The sequence below is a fragment of the Eretmochelys imbricata genome, chromosome 3 (genome assembly GCF_965152235.1).
Source record: "Eretmochelys imbricata isolate rEreImb1 chromosome 3, rEreImb1.hap1, whole genome shotgun sequence".
Lineage (NCBI taxonomy): Eukaryota > Metazoa > Chordata > Testudines > Cheloniidae > Eretmochelys > Eretmochelys imbricata.
In genome coordinates this window covers 81,559,895-81,583,891 of record NC_135574.1, presented here as the reverse complement: position 1 = coordinate 81,583,891, position 23,997 = coordinate 81,559,895, and the positions used below count along the sequence as shown (strand labels likewise).

The 23,997-nt window shown below is 43.5% G+C and overlaps 1 protein-coding gene across 5 annotated transcripts in view; it reads left to right on the top strand.

The window, feature by feature from the left end:
• Positions 1-23,997, top strand: part of ATG5 (autophagy related 5) — a 117,632-nt gene that overhangs the window by 6,049 nt on the left and 87,586 nt on the right. For all 5 annotated transcript variants that reach the window (XR_013345607.1, XM_077812880.1, XM_077812879.1 and 2 more), the window contains exon 3: positions 6,893-6,971. Coding sequence is in view for 4 of the 5 variants with exons in the window: in XM_077812880.1 (XP_077669006.1) it covers positions 6,893-6,971 (79 nt within the window). In the remaining variant the exon portion in view is untranslated. The remainder of the gene's footprint in view (positions 1-6,892; positions 6,972-23,997) is intronic.

The window sequence follows — 23,997 nt, the reverse complement described above, 5'->3', positions numbered from 1 at the left end:
GGTATTCTTCTGTTAATAGTGTGATTAATTGTGATGTTGTTTTTTAATCTCTTGACAGCCCTAATTGTTAGCAATACAAAAAGAAGGAAACTGGAATATATGTAAGAAATCTGTACATCCACAGTGGAAGTGTCTCTTAGAATTGAACAATGGTGATTATTACTTTGAATTGTAGAGCCCCCAATGTACTACATACTGTTTAAATAGTAAGACATTGTGCGGCAAGCACTATATTATATAGATAGGTGAAATATTATGACCTCTATAATCTGTCATTATGTTGTAACGGTGGAGAAAGGGAAACTGGGCTCTTAATATATTTTATTGGTTTAAAAAAAGAATGGCTTTAACTAAAAACTAATTTGTATTTTGATACTTTTCTGTTAGACTATCCCCTTCTTTTTTCTTTGTATCATCGTAGTACCTAGAAGCCCTAATCATGTACCAGGACCCCACTGTACAAACACAGAACAAAAAGATGATCCCTGCCCCAAGAATCTTCCAATATAAGTATAAGATGAAATAACAGATGGATACAGACCGATTGGGGGGGAATACAAGGCAACAAAGAGACAGTATTGGTTAGCATGGTAGGTACTGTTCTCTGTATACCAGCAACCTAAAAGTTGTCAAGTTTTTATAGGCATCACAGCGAAGGAGAGTTATGAGGAGAGAGATTTGAAGGTGAATGATGAAGTTGCTTTGTGGACATTTACAGGGAGCTCTTCCCAAGCCTGTGGGGCAGCCTGGGAGAAATCAGAAAGGGTTTGAAAATTTAACAAGTGGGCAGTGGAGGACAATATCATTGGCTGATTGGAGGCGAGTATCGACATCTCATTAGCAAGAAAAAGTTGATGGGTGGGGTCTCACAGTGAAGGACCTTGAAAATGGAAATAAGCAGCTTACTTTTGATGCAGAAGGGGGAGCCAATGGATGGATTCAAAATGAGGGGAGACATAGTCTATGATGGGCTAGGAGAACTATCTTTGCTGCAGCATTCTGAATAGATATGAGCAGGGCAAGGTTGCATTTGTCAAGACCAGAGAGAAGGATGTAGCAGTAATCAAGACACAAGATGATGAAAGCCTGGATGACAGTTTTTAGCTGCGTGGTTGGATAGGAAAGGCCGTATCTTAGAGATGTTGTGTAGCAAGAATCTGCAAGTTTCAGATGTAGCCTTGGTGTGAGGTCCTACAGAAAGGTTCAAGTTGAAGATTGTGCCCAGGTTACAGGCCTGAGCGACAGGCAGGATTGTGGTGTTGTACACAGTTATCAAAAAGGAGTTTAGGAGCTCTGTTTTGGCTATGTTTAGCTTGAACTGGCAGCCAGACATCCAGGAGGAGATGTCCAAGAGACAGGTTTATTTTAGTTTGAACAGAAGGACACAGGTATGGAGTAGAGAACAGCTCCAAGGACATTAGAATTAGACTGATTTCTAGGAGCACGAGGCACTACTTCAGGAGGAATATCTTTAGAAGGTAAACAGCCAAGTAAAAATGGGGTCGCTTAATAATGATCAAGGCTATTAATGGTGTGATTCTGCAAACATTTAAGCATGTACTTAACTTTACTACCAGAAGTAGTCCCATTGAAATCAGTGGGGTTGCTTGCAGTAATAAAATTAAGCATGTGCACAAGTGTTTGCAGGATTAGGTCCTTATTTTCACTGTTGTAAGCTTTACTTACATAGGAAAGTGTTGGGCCATCTGAGGGACCTTTTTAATATTTGATGAGCACCAGCAATGTGGTGAATACTGTACAGAACAGAGAATATGTGGGTCCTGCCCCAAGGAGTTGATTTAACTACCTTTTTTTTATGATGTAAAGTGACACAGTCTACTCTTGTTTAATGTAAGATGCGTAGGGTCTTAACTTGTTTTTTTGGGGGGAGCTGTAGGGAGGTGCTCCCAAGCATTATGGAACTCTGGCTTCCCCTGGGAGATAAGAGAATGGAGAACATGACAGCCATTGCATGGAGAAGTTTGTGGCCTTCTTTGCAACAGTACTACAGAATGGCCCATGGGTACCCCTTGTGCTTACTAGAAGACCAGGGAACCTAAAATTACAAGGCATTCTCACATTTATTTAAGATGTTGGTAATTTTCAGAGAGACGAGATAGGTGAGTTATTGGACCAACTTCTATTGGTGAGAGAGACAAGCTTTGGAGCCACAGAGAGATCTGGGAAAGGTATTCCTAGCGTCACTGCAAAATGCAAGGTGGAACAGATTGTTTAGCATAAGTAGTTAGCTCATACTTTAAGGGATGGCTCAAGGTAGAGTGGCCTGTTAACATCTCTGCAGTCATAGGACAAAAAGAAGGGATTAGTGGGTTATGAATTGTTATAATAAGCATTTAAATTTAAATTCATTTTTCTGCTAGATACTACAAATTATGGACTGAATAGAGCCATTGGATTTATGGCTTATTACAACAATCTGTAACCCACTAACCCCCCTTTTGGTCCTAAAACTATCCCCTCTAACCTTCCGCTCTTTTCAGAAGCCTGAGGGGGTGAAAAATGGAGTCTGTAGTGTGCCCAAAAAGTTAATAAATCTGGGCTTTGGTGCATGGACCACATTTGTGTGTTAACCGTTTCAACAGCTTAATAGATGACATGAACGGAAAAGGATCAATATAGATTCTTCTGGTACCATGCAAGAGAGAGCCCTTATGGCAGAGAAACAATGGTGAGATGGAGCTGATTATGCTGGCATTAGCTTTTTGAAGGCAGCAGGCTAAGGGAATAGTGGCATTGTAATGGAGTTGGGGGAACTCAAATGGGCAAAGTATTGTGAGCTGTGTTATATAAATTAAAAATAGTAAGCCTTTTTTGCACTGTCAGGAGGTGCCATCACAGTATATAATGTTAATGCTAAACAGTATTTAACAAATGTAGGTTGATATAGTCTGGCAACATTAGGACATTACACAAATAGAATGGGTATCAATAAAAATCACCAGGAGGGATTGGGTAAGTTTGGTAATTGTTTTTAAATTTATTTTTTCTCCTCTATTGCTTTGAGAGGACTTAATGCACTAGTTCACTGACCAAGCAGTGTTAAAAGTCCTCAAAAAAGATACATTTTAATTAAATGTTCACAGTCTACCTGAAAACTGGTGTATTGAAGTGCAAAGAAAACAAACCGTGGGGAGGGGGAAGTCTCTGATCCACTATTTATAGAAATCTTACCCATTAATTGACTAAAAATTTTTACTTATTACAATGTTGGTTTTTTAAAGCTGATTATGTCTCTTTATAATGGCATGTTGGTGAGTTAAAAATAAATGTAAACAAAACTGCAGCGGAACTGCTACTTAAAAAGTCATTGCAAGAGTTTTAGTACAATATTCTGCACATTGGGTGGAAAGTAAATATATTGCTAATAAATGTGAAGCCCCAGAAACTCATAAAGTGGTAATCTCTCAAGTATTATTGATTAAATAGGAATTTTGTATTCTATTTTATGAACACACAATGAGAAACCGAAACATAACAAAAATAGAGATGTATGCTCTCTACCCTCTATCTCTGTATCCATCTTGCATACTTTGAGTTGGTTCCACATCTTAGTCCTAAACTGATGGCCACAGGTGATTTCTTTTACTAAATTTTAATGCTCTAGGACCTGATCCTTCATTTCTGATACACCCAAAACTTCCACTGATGGAGGAGAAAATATGGCAATTAGTAGACTTCAAATACCTTGCATTTTCTCAACTTTCACCTTCACCAGAAATTGTGTCATGGGAATTCTTTTCTATCCTTTGTGACTTATATGCTACACGTGTCTTATTTTATCGCCACAGAAAAGTGGTTCTAGCATGAAAATAACAGTGCTCCTACTTGTTCTGGCTGACACACTTCATCTTCTCCAATGCTTTTTCAAAGCTTCAAAAAAAAAAAAAAAGCTGTAAAGTTGATGACCGTTAATTTTCCTTAGTTGCCTTATGTCTTTTGAAAATATTAATGAACTTTAAATAGAGTTCTGCAGCTGCACACTTACACCTCACAAGCACTTGCTCTGTAATACTATAGCAACAACTAATGGACGGGGCTGGAAGTCAAATTACTGCTATGCATTTATAGATTAAAGCCTTGCCAAAACTAAGAATTGCTCCAGCAGCTTATAAAGAGAACTGTGGCCTCTTGGAATCTTTTCCTTTCCTTTTTTTTATTTTCCCCCACAAGACCTGTCTGCCCTGGGCTCAAAATCCAGTTCAGGCTGACTCTGGTAATCAAACAGTATATTTTGAACAGGAAACCTCCCTTAAGTAGTTTGCACAGTCATGTTGTCTGACTTTCTGCCAATTTCTTTGGTACTTGCTTACTTTGAAAAATTTTGTATTTTTTTTTTATTTGTTTTTTTTTTATTCCTCCCCTGAGCTCTATAGGTGCAATGATCTGTGCTTGCACGCCCCTAACATGCTTTTTTGTTTGTAGTGTCCCATACAAAGGCGTGCTTTAGAAACAGTGCTCCTGTGTCACAGCACTTCCCTAGAAGTTCAGTTCTGTGTGAATGGGATGGAGAATGTAACTATCCCCATCCTCTGCTAACAAACAAACCCTCTCTTCCCCCCCCTCCCCTTCTGTTGGTGTGTTCCTGCCCACTCTGTCTACCTTGGCTTAGAAACATCTTTTATTTGAAAGAACTATAAAAGGTCTCTCTGTAGGTGCTGCTCAATACCATAGGTGTTCCTGGCTCCTAAAATACATTTCAGGTTAGAGGTCCTGAAAATGAGTGGAATGCAGTCTTGTGGCATTATTTTAAGTCTGTGATGGCTTGGAGTTAAATGCTAGTGCGTGCACATTAGTGCTGCTTCAGAATTTTAGAGGAAGAAACCATCTTGTTTGTAGCTCTGAAGATTGTAATACTGTAGTCATAGCATTTTAATTTTAATGGGGATTCACGTTTCTGCTCAGCAAGTGATTTCTCTGGTGGGGATTCTGTCTGCAGAACTAGCCTCAGAAGTACTGTGATGGGAACAAAGTGACATGAATACTTCCTCATAAAAGGATCCAGCAAAGGACATGCGCTGGAAGCAGTTGTTGAAGAACACTTATTTCTCTTAAGCATGTGAATTTATTTCATACTCTCTGAAGTAAGGAGACCAAAGGGAAAAGGTAGCAGAGGTATACCAAGAAGTTTATTTTATGTATTAGTTGGTATCTGTATTTGTATAGTAAATTAAAAATGGCTCTTTAAGAGCCAGGTGTCATGCAATATGTTCCCTGTGTAGTAGTGTAATTCTTAAAGGAAGTCTGCACTTAACTTTGACTGGTGGGCTAAATAAAATATTTTTCCATGAATTGCCTTTGCAGGTCTTTTTATTGTAGGACTCATGTGCCATGACTGCACGCCACAGAACTTCTACTAGTTAAAAACCCTGAGCAGTAAAAACGTGCATTAATAATGGATCCCTATTTTTTAAAAGTCCTGCTCTGTATCCATCCTTTGTTCTCATTTTCTACCATCAAAAAGCAGTCATGGAGCCACTTTCTTGTTCTTTCTCCCTTTCTCACTAATGTTAGGAATTTTTAAATAACTAAACTCAAAAGAATATCAACTTTAAAAAAATCACACTTCTGTCTGAATTTTTAACCTACAAGACGTGTCTTGAATGCAGTGTTATTGGAGCTGTGTTGGTCCAAGATCACAGACTTGAAGAGTTCTGTGTAAGCTCAAAAGTTTGTCTCTTTCACCAACAGAAGTTGAACCAATAAAAGATATTATCTCTCACATTTTGTATCTCTAAACTTGTCTTAGCTTTTGGGCTAACTAGCCAGCAGATGGTGCTGAAGCACTAGACTGTTTATATATATTTTCGGCTGTTACAAAAGTGTTCTGGTATATCTAGAAATGATGTTGTCTTCTCCTTCAATCCTTCCTCTTTAAGGCCCCCGTCCTGGAAAGTCTTAAACACACGTTTGATTGTATGAACAATCCCATTGAATTCAGAGGGGACTACTCAATGTCTGAAGTTAAGCACATGCATAAATATTTGCAGGATCAGGGCCTAAGAGAACAGATTTACTTTGTCATGTTTCCAAAAATACTAATTTCTAAGGTCTTTGAAGGTATAAGAGAATTGAGCATGATATGCCAAATCCAAGAGAAAATTCTACTGAGTACTAAAGCACTTGTCATATTTCATTAAGAGAGACATTTAACAAGATGGTCGTCTTTAGATTTCTGTACAAAAAGATTTGTAGAAAAGTTTTATGAAGTAAATATTTGGGAAAGGTTTAAAATACAATATTTTTTCTTGACCAGGCCTGTAATGTATTGCAAAAGGCCAGCTTTTATGACATAGTAAATTTTATCTACATTTTTTACTTCAAGGTAGAAAGTGAACACTTAAAGGGTGCAGTCTGTTTTCTTGTAACTTATATTAGTTTTAATGGTATTGCTCGTAAACCTTAAATCCCAGTTTCCCTATACTTTTTCCTTCTATTTTATTCTGACTAGTTTTATAGTAATGGGGTTAAAAATGGCACAAATCCTGCTTGGCCATGCCTCACTCAACCTACCTGCCAACATGCCTTTGTTCTGCTGCTTGTTTACAACCACTCACTTAGGCTGTAAGCCGGGAGGCGGGATAGGGAGTCATGTCCAGAGTTAATGTGATATTCTGTAAGATTGAGTATAAAACTTGGAGTTAGAAACTGTTGAGTTCTAGTTCCGACTCTGCCAGTGACTAAGCCAAGTCAATCATCTCTCCTTGTACAGGGCTTTGAGCATGCTTAACGCTGACTAAAAAGGTGGGGAATAACTGGCAATTTTGAAGTTGGGAACTGGAAGTATATTTTCTGTTATATATAATTCTAAATGTAAAACTCGTGTGCATTTAATATACTCTTCACCCTGCCCCCCTCCCACCTTATTTTTTAGGCATTTTCCAATTGGATTGCTATTTGACCTTCATGCATCAAATACAGCTCTTCCTTGGAACATCACAGTACATTTCAAGGTACGATTAAAATACGTTCTTTCTCTGGTTAAAAATAAATCAGCTTAGTAAGAACTGCATGAAACTTTGAAACCAGAAGGTTTCATAATTATACTTACACCTATTGCTCAAGTATATACTTTTTTTTTTTTTTTTTTTTTGGAAGGGGAAAGTTTGTGCTTCAGTACAACTTTTCAGAACTTTCTGGAAATTCAGAGCTGGCTTTTTCTGTCCAACAAGTATGCATATGTGTTTAAATGACCTGTCTTGGAAAATGACTCTCTGTTTTAATCTAAAAAATGAACTGTTTGCTTCAGAATAAATTGTTTGAATGTATGCTAGTGCAGTTGGGTAGAGGAGAAGGCAAGAATTCTCTACAGTTGTCTTTTGATGCATTGTAACTTGAGAAGGAAAGTCACAGTTAGAATGCTTGTTTCTTCGGAAATATTTGGAGGGGCATAGGCTTATACAAATCTTTGAAAAATCAGATGACTGTTTGGTATATTGAAAGCACACTTGGTCTGGGTCCCCTTCAAGGACTTAAGTGAAATGAGTTTGGTAGCCTTGCAACAGTTTAGTCACTGGGGGGAAAACAGTGCACTGATTACACATCGTAAAACTGTCAAATATAATTTAGTAGTGTTACTGATCTTTGCTCAGGAGAGTAGTTGCACTGAATTAGCATTGAACTTGAATTATGTTACACCCAGTAGTCATACACAGTACTTTCAAATACGAATTGAAGTCAAAATCACAAAAGAATCTTCCATGCCATATTAGCAATTTTCATCATTTTAAAATAAAAAACAAAACTCACTCTTTTTCTATTGCAAAGATGCAAAAGAGTTAACATGATGAACAAAATATTTTGTTGCTAGGAAAAACTGGCTTGTTGACTGTGTGTGTGTTTTGTGATTGTGAAATGGAAAGCAAAATTAGGAAGTATTTACTTAGGTTGTTCTGAATGCCCTCACTAATTGAGCTGAGGGACATTCGAACAACATAATTTTAAAAAAGTTTAGGAAGTCTTGCTAACAGGAACACTGCAGATGAATCATTGGTACTTGTGACATGCATTTTGGAGAACCTGTAGCTGTGTGGAAGTCTGCTGGGAAGATTTTAAACAAATTCATTACTTTTGGAATTGTGTGCACCTATTTTGTCTGAATCCTCTGCCTTAACGTTACACTAATAGTTGTTTCACATTACATTTCCTTTTAGTTACTATTTTTTATTAAACATAAAAGTAGCTTGTTAGAAAATAATTGAAAATACAAGTATTTAAGAAAAGGTGTAAGCTATACAAGATAAAAGAATGTAGACTAGTTGAGGTAATATGGGTTATGATTCCTAGAGGAAATAGGTAAGGAAACAAGACAATCCGATATTTGAATAAGATAAAATAAGATTCATGCTATACACTTCTTTCTACAGAAATTTCCTTTTAAAAAAATATGGAAGTGTCCAGGAATGCCTATTCTGATTCTTTTAGGAGGTGTGCCCTCTAATTGAGTTCCTTACAGCGTGCACCTCTAAGCATCATCTTTAAAATGAGTTTTTAAAGATAGGCATGTTGCAGAGAAGCCACCAGAACTCTTGAGCTCCTTTTGGAAATACCTGAAAGATAGGTGGCATTGACAAAGCCTTCTTGAAAATGTCCAAATGATACTGTAGACCCTGTTCAATTTCTTAGATTGTGCCATGTAATCATTGTACATTCTAAGAAAAGTAGCGCTTACTGGCCCGTTTCCTGTATTAACCACATCATGAGTACAAACATTCTAAGAATCTAAATGGTGTCTTGACATTTTTGACATCATAACACACTATCACAGATGGGATAAGAGAGAGGGACTTGCCATTTTTTTGCTGTTTTCATTCATGCCTAACACAAGCAATCAGCTACCAATTTTTTGAGCTCTTACACATGCCGTACATTATGGGGCATGCAGCCTTGGAACCTACATAATTTGATTTGAATGTGTGATTTAAATAATTCTTCACTGGGAGAGTGGGAAAACACACACAATTTTGGGGGGGATAACGTGGGTGGAAGGGAAGGTTGAAGAGGAGGGTCATAGGCGCAACAAAAGGGAAATCAGTGGTGGAATCTGCTCAACATCTTAAATGTCCGTATACAAATGCAGGGAGTATGGGGAATCAACTGGAATTATTAGTATATAAAATAAATTATGACTTAATTGGCATCACAAAGACTTGGTGGGATAAGTCTCATGCCTGGAATATTGGTGTAGAGGGTTATAGCTTGTTCAGGAAAGACAGGAGGGGAAAAAGGGAGGAAATGTTGCACTATATGTCAACTATATATACGTTTGTTCTGAGGTCCAGAAGGAGATGAGAGGCAGACCAGGTGAAAGTCTCTGGATAAAGATATTTGGAGAAAAAAATAGGGGCAACATCATGGTAAGGGTGCATACTATAGACCACCAAATCAGGGAGAGGAGGTGTATTAGGCATTTCTAGAAGAAACAACAGAAGTATCCAAAACACAAGATAGAAACGGGGGGCTTTAACTATGCAGACATCTGTTGGAAAAGTAATTTGGCAAAATAATTCAATAATTTCTTCCAGTATCTTTCTGGGTATTTATATATATTTAGCTGCAATTTTAACCACAATTCCTTCTTCACTTGCCAAGATGAGAATTCAGAATTACTCTCCATGTTTCCTTTTGCTGTTGCAGGGAAAGTGCAGAACCTTGAACTTGGGTCTTGGAAGGTAAATGAACGAAAGTAATTTTGATCAGTTACTAAGATGCATTTAAATGAATACACATAATGGTCGGTTACTTAATTTGAGCGGTAGAACAGTTTAATACTATATATAAGCGTTACTGGCTATGCAGATCTCAAAATTGTCTGTGTGCTTTAAGGGGCTCATACTCAAAAGCTCCTCTTTTGTGTAAATGCAAATTTCATACCTAGGCCCTGTACCTACAAACAATTGCGTACATGTTTAAAGCATGTGCTTAAATGTTTGCAATATCAGAGCCCTACATAAGGACGGCCATACTGGGTTAGACCAATGGTCCATCTAGTCTAGTATCCGGTCTTCCGATAGTGGCCAGTGCCAGATGCTTCAGAGGGAATGAACAGAAAAGGTAATCCATTGAGTAATCCATCCTCTGTCATCCATTCCCAGCTTCTGGCAAACAGAGGGTAGGGGCCCCGTCCATGACCTTCCTGGCCATTGATGAGCCTAGTCTCCATGAATTTATCTAGTTCTTTTTTGAACCCTATTATAGTCTTGGCCTTCACAACATCCTCAGGCAAAGAGTTCCACAGGTTGACTGTGCATTGTGTGAAGAAATACTTCCTTTTGTTTATTTTAAACCTGCTACCTATTGATTTCATTTGGTGACCTCCTAGTTCTTGTGCTTTGAGAAGGAGTAAATACCACTTCCTTATTTACTTTCTCCACACCAGTCATGATTTTATAGACCTCTATCATATCCCCCTTAGTTTTCTCTTTTCCAAGATTAAAAGTACCAGTCCTATTAATCTCTACTCATACAGAAGCTGTTCCATCCTCCTAATAATTTTTATTGCCCTTTTCTGTACCTTTTTCCAATTTCAATGTCTTTTTTTGAGATGGGGTGACCAGACCTGCATGCAGTATTCAAGGTGTGGGAGTACATAGATTTATATAGAGGCAATATGATATTTTCTGTCTCATCATGTATCCCTTTCCTGATAATTCCCAACATTCTGTTAGCTTTTTTAACTGCCACTGCACATTGCGTGGATGTTTTCAGAGAACTACAGTAATTCCTCGCCTGATGTTTTAGTTATGTTCCTGAAAAATGCTACTTTAAGTGAAACAATGTTAAGTGAATCCAATTTCCCCATAAGAATTAATGTAAAGGTGGGGGATTAGGTTCCAGGGAATTTTTTTTTCCCAGACAAAAGACTGACTGACGCTCACTCTCTCAAGATAGCTAGAGCTATAGAGAGAGATGTGCACACACGCGCACACATACACAGTATAAGTTTTAAGCAATTTAATACTGTACACAGCAATGATGATTGTGAAATTTGATTGAGGTGGTGGAGTCAGGGTGGAAGAAGGTGGGATATTTCCCAGGGAATGCCTTACTGCTAAATGATGAACTATCCCTCATCTGAGCCCTCAATGGTTAACATGTTGTTAATGTAGCCTCACGCTCTACAAGCAGCACAAATGGATGGAGGAGACACAGCATGGCAGAAAGAGACAGAGACACACTGTGTGTGTGAGAGAGAGAGAGAGAGAGAGAGAGAGAGAGAGACTCACATTGCCCCTTTAAGTTCCCTGACCCCACTCTAAATACCCTGCCTTTTTAAGTAGATCATAGAATATCAGGGTTGGAATCAGCAAGTTGAGACAGCAGCTGCTGCCAGCAAGCTCCCTCCATCCTGAGCCCTGTCATGTGGAGATGGGGTACCTGGGGAGGGGGACACCCTGATGTTAGCACCCCTCTTTCTCCCCGCTCTGCACAGCAAGCAGGAGGCTCCCAGGAGCAGCTCCAAGGCAGAGAGCAGGAGCAGCACATGGCAGTGGGGGGCGGGACAGCTGAACTGCCGGCAATTGATAGCAGGGAACTTAAGGGAGCTGATAGAGGCTGCCGGTCCACCCTGGTTCCAAGCCCCCACGAGCTAGCTTCAATGGGCCGCTTTTTCTGCAAGCAATAGACAAAGCAGGCGGCTGCCAAACAATGTTATAAGGAAGCATTGTGCAACTTTAAATGAGCCTGTTCTCTAACTGATCAGCAACATAACAATGTTAACCGGGACGAGGTTAAGTGAGGAGTTACTGTATCCTCAATGACTCCAGGATCTTTCTTGAGTGGTAACCGTTAATTTAGACCCCATCGTTTTATATGTATAGTTGAGATTGTTTTCCAGTGTGCATTATTTTTCATTTATCAACGTTGAATTTCATCTTCCGTTTTGTTGTCCAGTTATCCAGTTTTGTGAGATCCCTTTGTAACCTCTTCAAAGTCTGCTTTGGACTTGACCTATCTTGAATAGTTTTGTGTCCTCTGCAAATTTTGCCACCTCACTGGTTACCCCTTTTTCCAGATCATTTTATTAATATGTTGAACCGTACTGGTCCCAGTACATACCCCTAGGGGACACCGCTATTTACCTCTCTTCATTCTGAAAACGGACCATTTATTCCTATCCTTCATTTCCTACCTTTTAACCAGGTTCTGATCCATGAGAGGACCTTCCCTCTTATCCCATGATGGCTTACTTTGCTTAAGAGCCTTTGGTGAGGGACCTTGTCAATGGCTTTCTGAAAATCTAAGTTTGCTTTGTCCACTGGATCCCCCTTGTCCACATGCTTGTTGACTCCCTCAACAGCCCTAGGCTGTAATTGAAACAGTAGAGGAAAATAGCTTCCTGTAAAGAGATGTGAGTGTGTATATGTGGATTGTATTATTTTGAGAGAAATCTACTACCAGATTAAAATAAATCTTTAGCTTCATTGGTAAGTTTAAAGATTGTATGTATTAGAAATATGGGTTCAATAAAATTTCACAGAAGCAATAATTTGATAGGGAATGAATGGTCTTGCAGTCTGTTATTCATTTCACTCTAGTTGTGTTATGGATGACTTAGTGGATCAACTGTTTTTTTTTTCCTTAGACTGTGTTATCAGTGTGATTTTGTAGTAAGTAATTTTTCAGTCTCTGTGAGGGACTGTTCACATGTTAACAGGTGTTATGTAAAATAGAATTGACAGCTATATTTAGGTGGAACAGAGTATGAAACCAGACTGGGTGAAACTTGTTAGCTGATATGTTTCTGGAACGACTTCATAGAAATAGTAACTCAGTGTTGCTGGTTGTAAGGAAGACACAGTACTGTTTTTTGGCTATATATTGTAAACTATGTATGGTAATTTCATTGGTGTAAATAAAACTTGGAGATGTCTGTTACAGTAAAGATACTGAATGCCAAGAGAAGCCAAACAACTAAACAAAAAACCTTACATCCTGAATTGAAATGTTTCTTGGAACTACTACTTACTGCTCCAGCAACTTTCAGAATTGTATAATCAGAGGCTGACTGACAATTTGGTTACAATTGCCCTAGTTATCTTTATAAAAACAAACACAAAAAACACAACTTACTTAAAAAGGTTCTTAACAGGGATTAAAAAATCAATATAGGTATGTCCTGAATAGCCAAGTCAGTGAAGACATGCAGAATATTTTTTTTAAAATTTCTGTGACTTGATTTTCACCTGTGTGGACCCTAGCATATGGTGTTTCTCAATGTCATTTGGGCAGGTGATGCCAAATGACATTGAGACTAGAGTATGGGGGACAGTGCCTTTTCCTGAGGTATCGCTGGTCTCCACTGCCTCTTGCAGAAGCTGTAAGTATCTTTATCGAAGGCACCATTATTTTTACAGTCTTTTTTTGTTTTTCAGCATTTTTATTTGTGATTTCCACCCTCTGCTCAGAATACTCTGTGGATGAGCCAGTTAATTCAGAATCATGCAACCACACTTTCTTCTTCTCTTCCTCTTTCCCTAAAAAAGAAAGTAGAGGAAGTGTCTAGAATGTGGGAATCCTTTCCAGTCCTCTGTTGCAGGACTCATGTGCCTGCTGTGTACCCCTGCCAGCCATGCTGTGGGAGATATTGAGGTAGTTATCTACACAGATTGTTGCTGTCCCCAAGGCCTCTTTTTCGAGCTGCAGGAAAAACCTTGAAGACAGGGACCATTGCCTGATTTAACAGGGTTTAGGCATCTTCCTTCCCCTTCTTTCCCGGGGTCCTTATAGATTCACTCCTAGGAAGTTACCTACAAAAGTTGTGCCCTGGGCAGTACAGGGCTCCTTGCCCTCTTTGGTGGTCTCCTGGGACCTTTTTGCAAGACTGACACTCAGATGTGATTTTGTCCTCTTAGACTTCCTCCCAGATGAAATTCAGGGTAAACTGGACTCTGGCATAAAATGTAACTCTGTGCTTCGTTCCACATGTCTATAGAAGGTCTAAATGGGTCTGCCCAAAGACTGAAATTGCTTGTCCCATCGTGTTCAGACCCTTAAATCTCACTGGTTGAGGGCCAAGTTGGAGATTCCTGTTTTTCATGAAGGTAGGTAAATCCAAAAAAGACCATGGCAGTGCAACATTTTGTTAAGATGCTGGAGATGGTATGTGTCTCCTCTAATGCCTCTGTCCTCTTTTCCAGGACAGAATTCTTCTGTCAACCTAGCTGTGTCTATACCGTGGGTTGGATCAGTTAAACTACAGTGCTCAGGAGTGTGAATGTTTCACCCCCCCTGAGTGACATAGCTAGTTCAATCTAAAGTTTAAGTGTAGACCAGAGTTTAGATATGTTGGGGGGGAGGTGGGAGAGGAGAGGCATTCAGGAGGATTTTTTCTAAAGTCCAGGCTTATAGCTCTGCATAAGCTTTTGAAGATATTCTAGACTCTGTTCTGGAGCAGGTTTCCAAAAAGAAAATTTTGTTCTTCTTTGAGTGCTTGTTCATGTCCATTGCAATCAGGTGTGCATGCGCTGCATGCATGCCAGCCGGAAGATTTTTCCTTCTGCAGCGTCCATAGGGTCGGTGTGGGAACCTTCATGGCACCTAATATAGGGCCCTGGTGACCCGCCACCCCCTTAGTTCCTTCTTACTGCCGGTGACAGCTAGCTGGAACAGCTATCACTCTTGCATTGCAAGTGCTTTCGACAGTGTCCTCTTCAGTTTTCATAGTTTAAAATAGTGAATTAGTTAGTCATAAGTTAGTTGTTGTAGTTTTTAGGATTTCTTGAGGGTTTCCCCTGCTTCTGGAGTATGCCCCGGTCCCCAGGATTCCAACTATGCGAGGACTGTGGCAAGTTTATGCCAAAGATTGACCCACACTCTTCCTGTCTATGGTGCCTCGGGGAGAGCCATCAGAAGGACACGTGCAGAATCTGCAGGGGATTTCGTCCTAAGATCCTTAAAGACTGGGATCAAAGGCTGAAAATCCTGTGAATGGAAGCAGTACTCCGACTGCAATCTGACTTGGGGTTGGCAGAACCCACACCGAGCACTTCCTCGTAGGTCCGCAGTGCTCCAGCGCTGATGGTGTGTGAGCCGACGCCGAGGAAGGACTCTAAAGACTCCCGACACCACTGTGGCTCCACCCATAAGCAACCTTCTCTGTCCAGCACCGTTCTCAGTCCCTGGTGCCACAGAAGAAGAAAAGGCTGGATAGGGGTCGCTCTCCCCTTCCAGAGACCAAGGGATCTGCGGCATCAAAGCATATTTCGAGCCAGACCACCTCAACTCTCCAGCCTTCCAGGGTATCATTGACTCCTGCCCCGTCTGGGGTACAGTTGAGTCCGAACCCTCCCTGGATTGCCACGGTGGTCACCTCCAGCTCCCCTCAACGCCAGAGGCATTCAAGGCAGCCAAGGACCTCATTTGCCTCATGACGTCGTCCTCCCCGCAGAGGAGAGACCAGTCGCTGGTGACCACGTAGCCCCAGTTCCAATCAAGGGGCAAACCAGCGATGATGGCACGCTGATCCCCATCTCCGGCGCACCTCTGCCCGGCACGGCCCGCCCACGCAGAGGAGTGCACCGGTCCCTGACTTCTTGGCACTGGTCTCTGACAGTCCATGGTCCTCCTACACAGAGATCATGGAGTTGGAGGTGGAATCCTATTGCTCCGATAGGACCAGGAGCAGGAGGTCCAGATCCTGCTGCGACCACCTGCCCTATCTGGCACCATGGCTTCCACAGTGGCAACCCTCGACACAGTGGTCCTTTTGGACACCCTGGGCGTATCACCAGAGCTAAGGACAGATCCAAGGCTCAAGGTCCAGCTCTGTATCAGGGTCCTTTGTGTCCCTGCAGGCACTGCCGGCAGCAGCACCACTGACACCACTGTTGTCTCCTGCAGCTCCAGCACCGACACCCCCCCTCACCCCCCCCACCGACAGCGGCACCACTGACAGGTGCATTCTCAGTGCCACAGGTGTTGACAATATCAGTGCTGCTGGAATCAACAACTTCGGCACCACCTGCTTCAGCACCAATGTTTCTGCTACCAGTGGCCGCGGCACCTGGGGGTTCAGCAGTACCGCGAGACCAACGAGGCGCTGAAGGGAGTGAGCAGGGCCTGCTACTAGGCCTCTCCTCCTCATCCTCCCCCGATGAAGCTGTGGTGGGGGCGTTGATGGCCCCTGTTCTGGAGGATAACTGGGTCCTCCAACAACTTTTACGTCGCGTTGCCCAGAACCTGGGCATACAGGCGGAGTAGGTGGTGGAGGAATCTGACCCAGTTGTCGATACCTTTGCACCCTCCTGACTCTCTCGTATCACCTAACCCTTATTAAAGATGATTTCAGAGATGACAAAAACCTTATGGCAGACCCCTGCATCTCTGGCCTCTATGGCCAAGAGGAATGAGAGGTGGTACTTAGCTCCTTCTTAGGGGTATGAATATTTATGCAACCCCGACTCTCTGGTGGTTGATGCAGCCAATCAGCGAGAGCGCCAGGGCTATCAGGGCCCTTCCCCTAAGAATAGGGATGCCAAAAGACTAGACCTTTTCGGCAGGAAGGTCTATTCCACTGGGGGACTACAGCTCCACATTTCAAATCAATAGGCCATCGTGAGCAGATACGCACACAACACCTGTGCTGCGATGGCCAAGTTTGTAGAGCTGCTGCTGCAGGACTCTCGCACACAGATTTCTCAGCATTAGTGGAGGAGGGAAAACTGATCTCCTGCGTCCCTACAGGCGGCATTAGACGCCACAGATGCAGCCTCATGTACAATGGCCACAGGGGTTGCAATGAGGAGGAGTTCCTAGTTGCAGGTCTCTGGTCTGCCCCATGAAGTCCAACAAACAATCCAGGACCTTCCCTTCAAGGGTTTGGCCCTTTTTTCCGATAAAATGGATAAAAGTCTCCATTGTCTGAAGGATTCAAGGGCCACCTTCAGATCTTTGGGACTCGGTACCCCCGTCACTCAATGTAGATGTTTCCGGCTGTAGCCTCCCTCTAGGTTCTACCAAGTTCAGAACTGCCAGGACGCTCCTCATAGGAGGAATAGGAGTGGTAGAAGAAGGCAGCACCCCTTCTCAGCCAGGGCTCAGACCAGCCCAAGCCACCACCCGGCCGTAGACCAGCCTTTTGAGGATGCGGTGGAGGACGGTATACCAGTTCTGAAACTGGATCCAACCCTACTTACCTTCTCGTCCCAACTATCCCCTTTCTACCGTGCATGGTCCTGTATCACCTCGGACGCTGGGTGCTCCGCATGGTAGAGAGGGGATATTCCATCCAATTCTGTGCCCTCCCACTCTTCCATCTCCCTTCCCCGTCCGTCTTCAGGGACCCATCTCACAAGCAACTCCTTATACAGGAGGTGCCCTCGCTCCTCTCTATCAAGGCAGTGGAAGAGGTTCCTCAGGAGCAATGGGGCAAGGGCTTCTACTCCCGGTATTTCGTAATACGGAAAGCCAAAGCCATCCTGGACCTGCGAGAACTCAACAAGTTCGTCCGAAAACTCAAGTTCTGCATGGTCTCTTTGTCCTCCATTATCCCCTCATTGGATTCAGGAGAGTGATATGCCACCCTCGACTTGAAGGATGCATATTTTCACATAGCAATAATTCCAGCCTACAAAAAATACCTCAGGTTTGTGGTGAACAGCCACTGTCAGTTTACTGTCCTCCCATTCGGCCTGTCGGCAGCATCTCGGGTGTTCACCAAGTGCATGGCAGTCTTGGCGGCGTTCCTGTGCAAGCAGCACGTAGAGGTGTTCCTGTATTTCAACGACTGGCTGATCAAGGGCCGCTTCAGATCTCAAGTGGAGGCACAGGTCGGTCTCATAAGAAGGACGTTCGATGAACTGGGTCTCCTTCTAAATGAGGTGAAATCGATGCTGTCCCCTGTATGGAGAATTGAGTTTATAGGGGCAGTGCTAGACTTGACTCGAGCCAGATCATACTTGCCCAGTGACTGAAACCTGGCTTCTGGGAACATCATACCGGGCCTCAGGAATTGCCTGAAGTTTCTAGGACACATGGCAGCTTGTACCTACATAGTACAGCATGCCAGACTCAGGCTTTGCCCCTGTCAGTCATGGCTAGCATCAGTATATCGACCAGTTCAGGAACGCTTTGGACAGTATCATAACCCTGCCTCGCCCGATACTAGACTCCTTCCTGTGGTGGCTTGACCCACAGGTAATATGTGCAGGGGTCCCCTTCACCAGCCCCCAGCCATCCTTCTTATTAGTGACAGACGCGTCAGCTTTGGGATGGGGGACGCATGTGGGAGACCTCAGGACACAAGGCCTCTGGACCTTGCTCTGCATATCAGTGTCAAAGAACTGAGAGTGGTGCGCCTAGTGTGCCAGACTTTCAGAGTTTGTATATCAGGGAAATGTGTCTCAATCCTCATGGACAACACCACGGCAATGTTCTATCTCAACAAACGGGGGTGCATGCTTCTCTCCTCTGTGCCAGGAAGCCCTCAAGCTATGGGACTTCTGTGTCGAGCACTCGATACACCTGCAGGCATCCTACCTTCCTGGGATACGGAATGAGTTGGCGGACCGTCTCAGCAGGTCTTTTCACGGCCACAAGTGGTCCCTCCAGCCGGACATAGTGAGCTCAATCTTCCAACACTGGGGCTTTCCCAAATAGACCTGTTCGCTATGCAACGCAACAGGAAGTGTCAACTATTCTGCTCTTTCCTGAGTCACAGCCCAGGCTCCATCGTGGATGCCTTCCTACTTCCATGGGGAGGCCGCCTCCTATACGCGTTCCCACCGATTCCTCTCATTCACAAGGTGCTCCTCAAAATTTGCAGGGAATGAGCCCTGGTGATATTGATAGCTCCGGCCTGGCCACGCCAGCACTGGTACACATCACTCCTGGAAATGTCCTTGGCAACTCCGGTCATCCTACCACTCATCCTGGACCTAATAATGCAGGATCATGGCTGCCTTCGACATCTGAACCTCAAGTCGCTCCACCTCACAGCATGGACGCTCCATGGCTGAATGCTGTGAAGCTGTCCTGCTCTGATCAAGTCAGACAAGTTCTCTTCGCCCTTTCACAAGGGCGCCGTACCTTGCCAAGTGGAAGAGATTCTCAGTCTGGTTGGAGCAGCATCTTCAGTCTCTGACGCTCGCCTCTGTGCCATTTATACTGGATTCCGTCCTCCATCTTAAGCAGCAGAGATTGTCCATGTTGTCAATAAGGGTTCACTTGGCCGCCATCTCTGCCTTCCATCTGGGTGCAGAGGGGTGCTCAGTCTTCGCGAATCCAATTGTCAGACATTTCCTTAAAGGTTTTAACAGACTATCTTTGCAAGTACGACAGCCTATTCCATCTTGGGACCTCAATCTGGTCCTTTCCAGACTTATGGGACCACCATATGAGCCATTGGCAATGTGCTCCCTGCTTTATCTCTCATGCAAGGTGGCGTTTCTGGTGGCGATAACCTCCGCTAGGAGAGTGTCTGAGCTCAGGGCCCTTACATCAGAGCCCCCTTACACAGTATTCCATAAGGACAAGGTTCATTCAGATCTCACCCAGCTTTTCTCCCAAGGTTGTCACCCAGTTTCACATCAACTAGGACATCTTCCTCCTTGTTTTCTACCATAAGCCCCATTCAAGCATCAGGGAGCAGAGGCTTCATTCATTGGATGTCTGCAGAGCGCTAGCCTTCTATATCGAGAGAACGACACTGTTCCAAAAGTCCATCCAGTTATTCGTGGCGGTGGCGGACAGAATGAAAGGTCTCCCTGTCTCATTGGAATGTATCTTGTCATGGATCACGTCATGCATTCGGGAGTGCTATGACTTGGTGTAGGTGCCCGCTCCGTCTATCACCATGCACTCCACCAGGGCTCAGGCCTCCTCAGCAGCATACCTGGCACAGGTTCCCACCCAGGAAATCTGCAGGGTAGCAATGTGGTCATCTGTACACACTTCCACCACGTACTATGCGATCACGCAGCAGGCCAGAGACTATGCGGCCTTCAGACGAGCAGTGCTCCAGTCAGTGGATGACTCCGACCTCACCTCCTGAAGTTAGGCTTTTGAGTCACCTGATTAAAATGGACATGAACAAGCACTCGAAGAAAAAACGGTTACTCACCTTCTCGTAACTGTTCTTTGAGATGTGGTGTTCATGTCCATTCCAATACCCACCCTCCTACCCCTCTGTCAGAGCAGCCAGCAAGAAGGAACTAAGGGGGTGGTGGGTCGGCAGGGCCCTATATTAGGCACCATGAAGGCACGACTCCAGGGGACACCTAGGCCGACCCTACGGACGCTGCTAAGGGAAAAATCTTCTGGCTGGCATGCACACACCTGGTTGAAATGGACATGAACAACACATCTTGAAGAACAACATTTACGAGAAGGTGAGTAATCGTTTTTTTCCTGCCGTTTCCTCTTGATGTCTCAAATCCTGTCTATCCTCATTTAGAGGAATAAGCCTTATTTCTCTGGGTGTAGATTTCTAATCAGCAGTTGACCCCAAAGGCTTATATACCAACATCATTCCTTTCAGAAGTCAGACACCAAACCCATGCTGTTCCAGAAACAAAGGAAGTCTGGCAACAGCCTTCTTTTCCTTTATCCCTCCATGTGGTGGGATGGACAGGACAGGACCACCTCTTTCCAGTCTAGTCCTATTATTCTGTGGTTCCACTTACGTCTTTGTGGGAGACTGTCTTTACTTAAACAGTTGATTTTCAAAATACGAACAAATGTCCATGATTTTTCCTTTCTCGTCCTTTTTCGTTGCCTTCAGAGCTGGGCAGGTGAGCAGCTGCTGCTGGCTGAGAGCCCAGTTCTGAAGATAGCTCTGGCACTTTGCAGCAGCACAGAAGTAAGGGTGGCAAGGTATGGTATTTCTACACTTCTCCATTGCTGCTGGCAGTGGCTCTGCCTTCAAAGCTGGGCAGCGCAGAAGTAAGGATGGCATAGTATGGTATTGCGATAGTAACTGTACCCACCCTACCCCCACACTGACCCTATCTACTGGCAGTGTCCTCTATTTGGGAACTTTAAATATGGTATCCTCCCCTCCCCCCGTGGCAGGGCACATGTGGCCCTTCCCCCGTTGCTGTGGGGGAATGGAAACACTTCTGATCTTTGGGACATGCTTGGCCTTGTCAGGAGGAGGCAGCAGCTCTGGGTCTCCCCTTTTGCAGGAACTCAGGTGAAGGGCCTGGCTAGGCTTTTTAACGCTTTCCTGAATCATTGGTGTCTCCAGCGCTATGGTCTGACGGGGCTAAAGCACTGCCCGCCCCCCCACCCCACCTGCCCAGCAGTAGATATCCAGGGACACGGTGGTTTCTGCTGCCAAGAGGTGACTGGGGAGGGAGCTGTGGCCCAGGCCCCTTTTTTGTGAGATTGGGTGGGGGTGGGGAGTTGGTGCCTGAAAATCCCAGCCTGAGGCAGGTCTGATACACCTCCCGCGTCCTCCCAGTAGACTCCTGGCTGGGCTCCTAAGGTTGGGAATGACAGGGGGTAGTCAAATGTAAGATATCAAGGAGGCTCTACCCTGGGGCAATCATCCCTCCCATCCCCTTGCACATCTCTCACCACATATTACAAATCCCTCTCCCCTTTATGCTAGCTGAGAAAATAAAATTCTCCTGTTTTCTGCAAAAATACTGGGTTTTTTTTTTAGAAGTGGGGAGCACACATGAGAGATAACTCTCCAAAGTGGAGCGTGGAGCTAAGTTCCCGCTAAGCTGCACGGCCATGCGGCAGGCTATCAAATGCCGCACAGGCAGGGAGAGGCGCCTCTCCCCCGGCCCCAGGCTGCTGCAGTGAGAGAGGCCTGGGGGGAGTCCTCTCTCCCCGGGGCAGCCTGCACCCCAAACCTCTTATTCCTGGCCCCACCCCAGAACCCACACCCCCAGCCAGAGCCCCCTTCCGCACCCTGAACCCCCATCCCTAGCTCCACCCCAGAGCCGTTACTCCCCCACCACACCTAATCCTCTGCCCCAGCCCTGAGCTCCCTCCCACACTCCGAACTCCTTGGCCTCACTCCCGCCACACATCTCCTCCATATTGGTACATGTAACAAATTCATTCCACACATGGATATAAAAAATTAGAGGGAATCTTGGTATGCAGCAAAAATAGTTTGGGAACTTCTGACTTAAGACCAATAAGCCATGACCTTTGCCAGTGTCTGGGTCTTTGTCATGAGGAGGAGCTATTTCATAGAACTTCAATCTTTTCCTTCTATTCAACAAACTCATAAAAAGAAGGGAAAATATTATTGACCCTTAAAATAAGAACTTAAGAAGGGCCATGTTGGGTCAGACCAATGAACCACCTATCCCAGTATCCTGTCTTCTGGCAGTGGTCAATGCTAGTTGCTTCAAAGGGAAGGAATAGAACAGGACAATCTTCAGTGACCCATCCCCTGTTGTCCAGTCCCAGCATTTGGTAGTGAGAGGCTCAGGGTCTCCCAGAGCATGGAGTTGCATCCCTGACCATCTTAGCTAATTAGCCATTGATAGACCTATCCTCCATGAATTTAGCTAATTCTTATCTCATTCAGATAAAGGTCATCACCCCAGTTCATTCAAATCAGCATCTTCAAAGGTGTATTTTGATACTTGTCTCTTGAGGTTGAAGGTTACTTCTACTCCCCATCCTGAAAGGGGATGACACATGATTGTCAGAGCTCTGGAGGGGCTTCTTGTGTGTTTCAGAAAGCCTTTGAAACAGCCTTCCCTTTAGGTGCTCCCTTCTTTATCAGGGCCCTTTTCTGTGCCCCATTTCTGAAATCCTGAGTCTCTGTGTGGCTCCTGAGAAGAGTTTCCTCAAGAGCTTGAATTTCTTCAGTAAGGTCTTCAACAGCTTGTTGCATCCTAGAATGAAGAATTAGCATAGCGTACTATAGGGTCTGTTCTGTCTTCAGTCTGGTGTGTGGATTGTACAACCTTGTCTAGAGAATCTCTTTCCCAGCAATTCTGGTGTACGTTCAGGAGGGCTTTGTTCAGGATCTTTTCTATGTACCTTTTAGGGCTCTGGGCTCTGCCATTAGTACCTGGAGGAAAGCTGTATGAGGGCTTATTCTTAAGTGACCAGATTTTGCCAAGAGATACTTTAAGGTCCAAGTCAAGTCTCCAGTGCCTCCCTGTAGCCTTAACTCGGTTTTAAGATCCGTTTTTCTCTAACTCACATGAATCCCTCTATTAGTCCCTCTTATTCTGACGTGGAAGCTAGCCACCTTAGTGATCATCTCTTTGACCCTAAGAATTAGGAAGCTTGTGGCATTCTTTTGTAATCTTCCATTCAGGATTTTTCATAAGAAAAAGGTAATCCTTTTGTACCTGCCAGTCTGTCCTTCTAATGTAGTTTAATTCTTCCACCTTAATCAGGACATTTATCTCTCAAACTTCAATCCTCCTCCCTCATCACGGAAAGAAATCCTGTTGCTTTTCATTAACGATAGGGGAGATCATCCAAATTTACTTTTATTGTGCTCAGGAGTTCCAGAAGTATCAAGCTTTGGGTTCTTTTTGGGGGTTCTCATAAGGGGAAGAATTTGTCCTGGCTCTCTGGATTGGCTTGTGTATCCGGTGTGCTTACTGTTATGCTGATTTCTGTTAGAAATACAAATGCCTGATGGGCTTGGTCATCACCATCACACTTTAATTCAGTTCAATTTTTTTTTAATCAGTGGACTAGATGTCCACTAACAGGGGCACTATACTCCTTGGGAAAGGAAAAAGTTAAACTATTTTGAAATTTATCACCATACAGGGGTTTATATGTCTAGTACATTAAGTGTATTGTTTCTCAAGTTGTTAATCTTTTGGATTTGCTAAATAAGTGCAACACATCTAGTATTTGTAAAAACAAGGTTTCACTATAATTTTTTAAAAAGGAAAGATATAGTTACTGGAAATTGCTGTCTTTTTAAAAGTAGTAAACCTTACATCTGTAGTGCTTGAGAGAGTACAATGCACCAGCTTCAGCCACATAAAACCATTAAAGAACCAGTTAACTAATAAATAAATCCTAGCCCTAACAAGTAAAAAT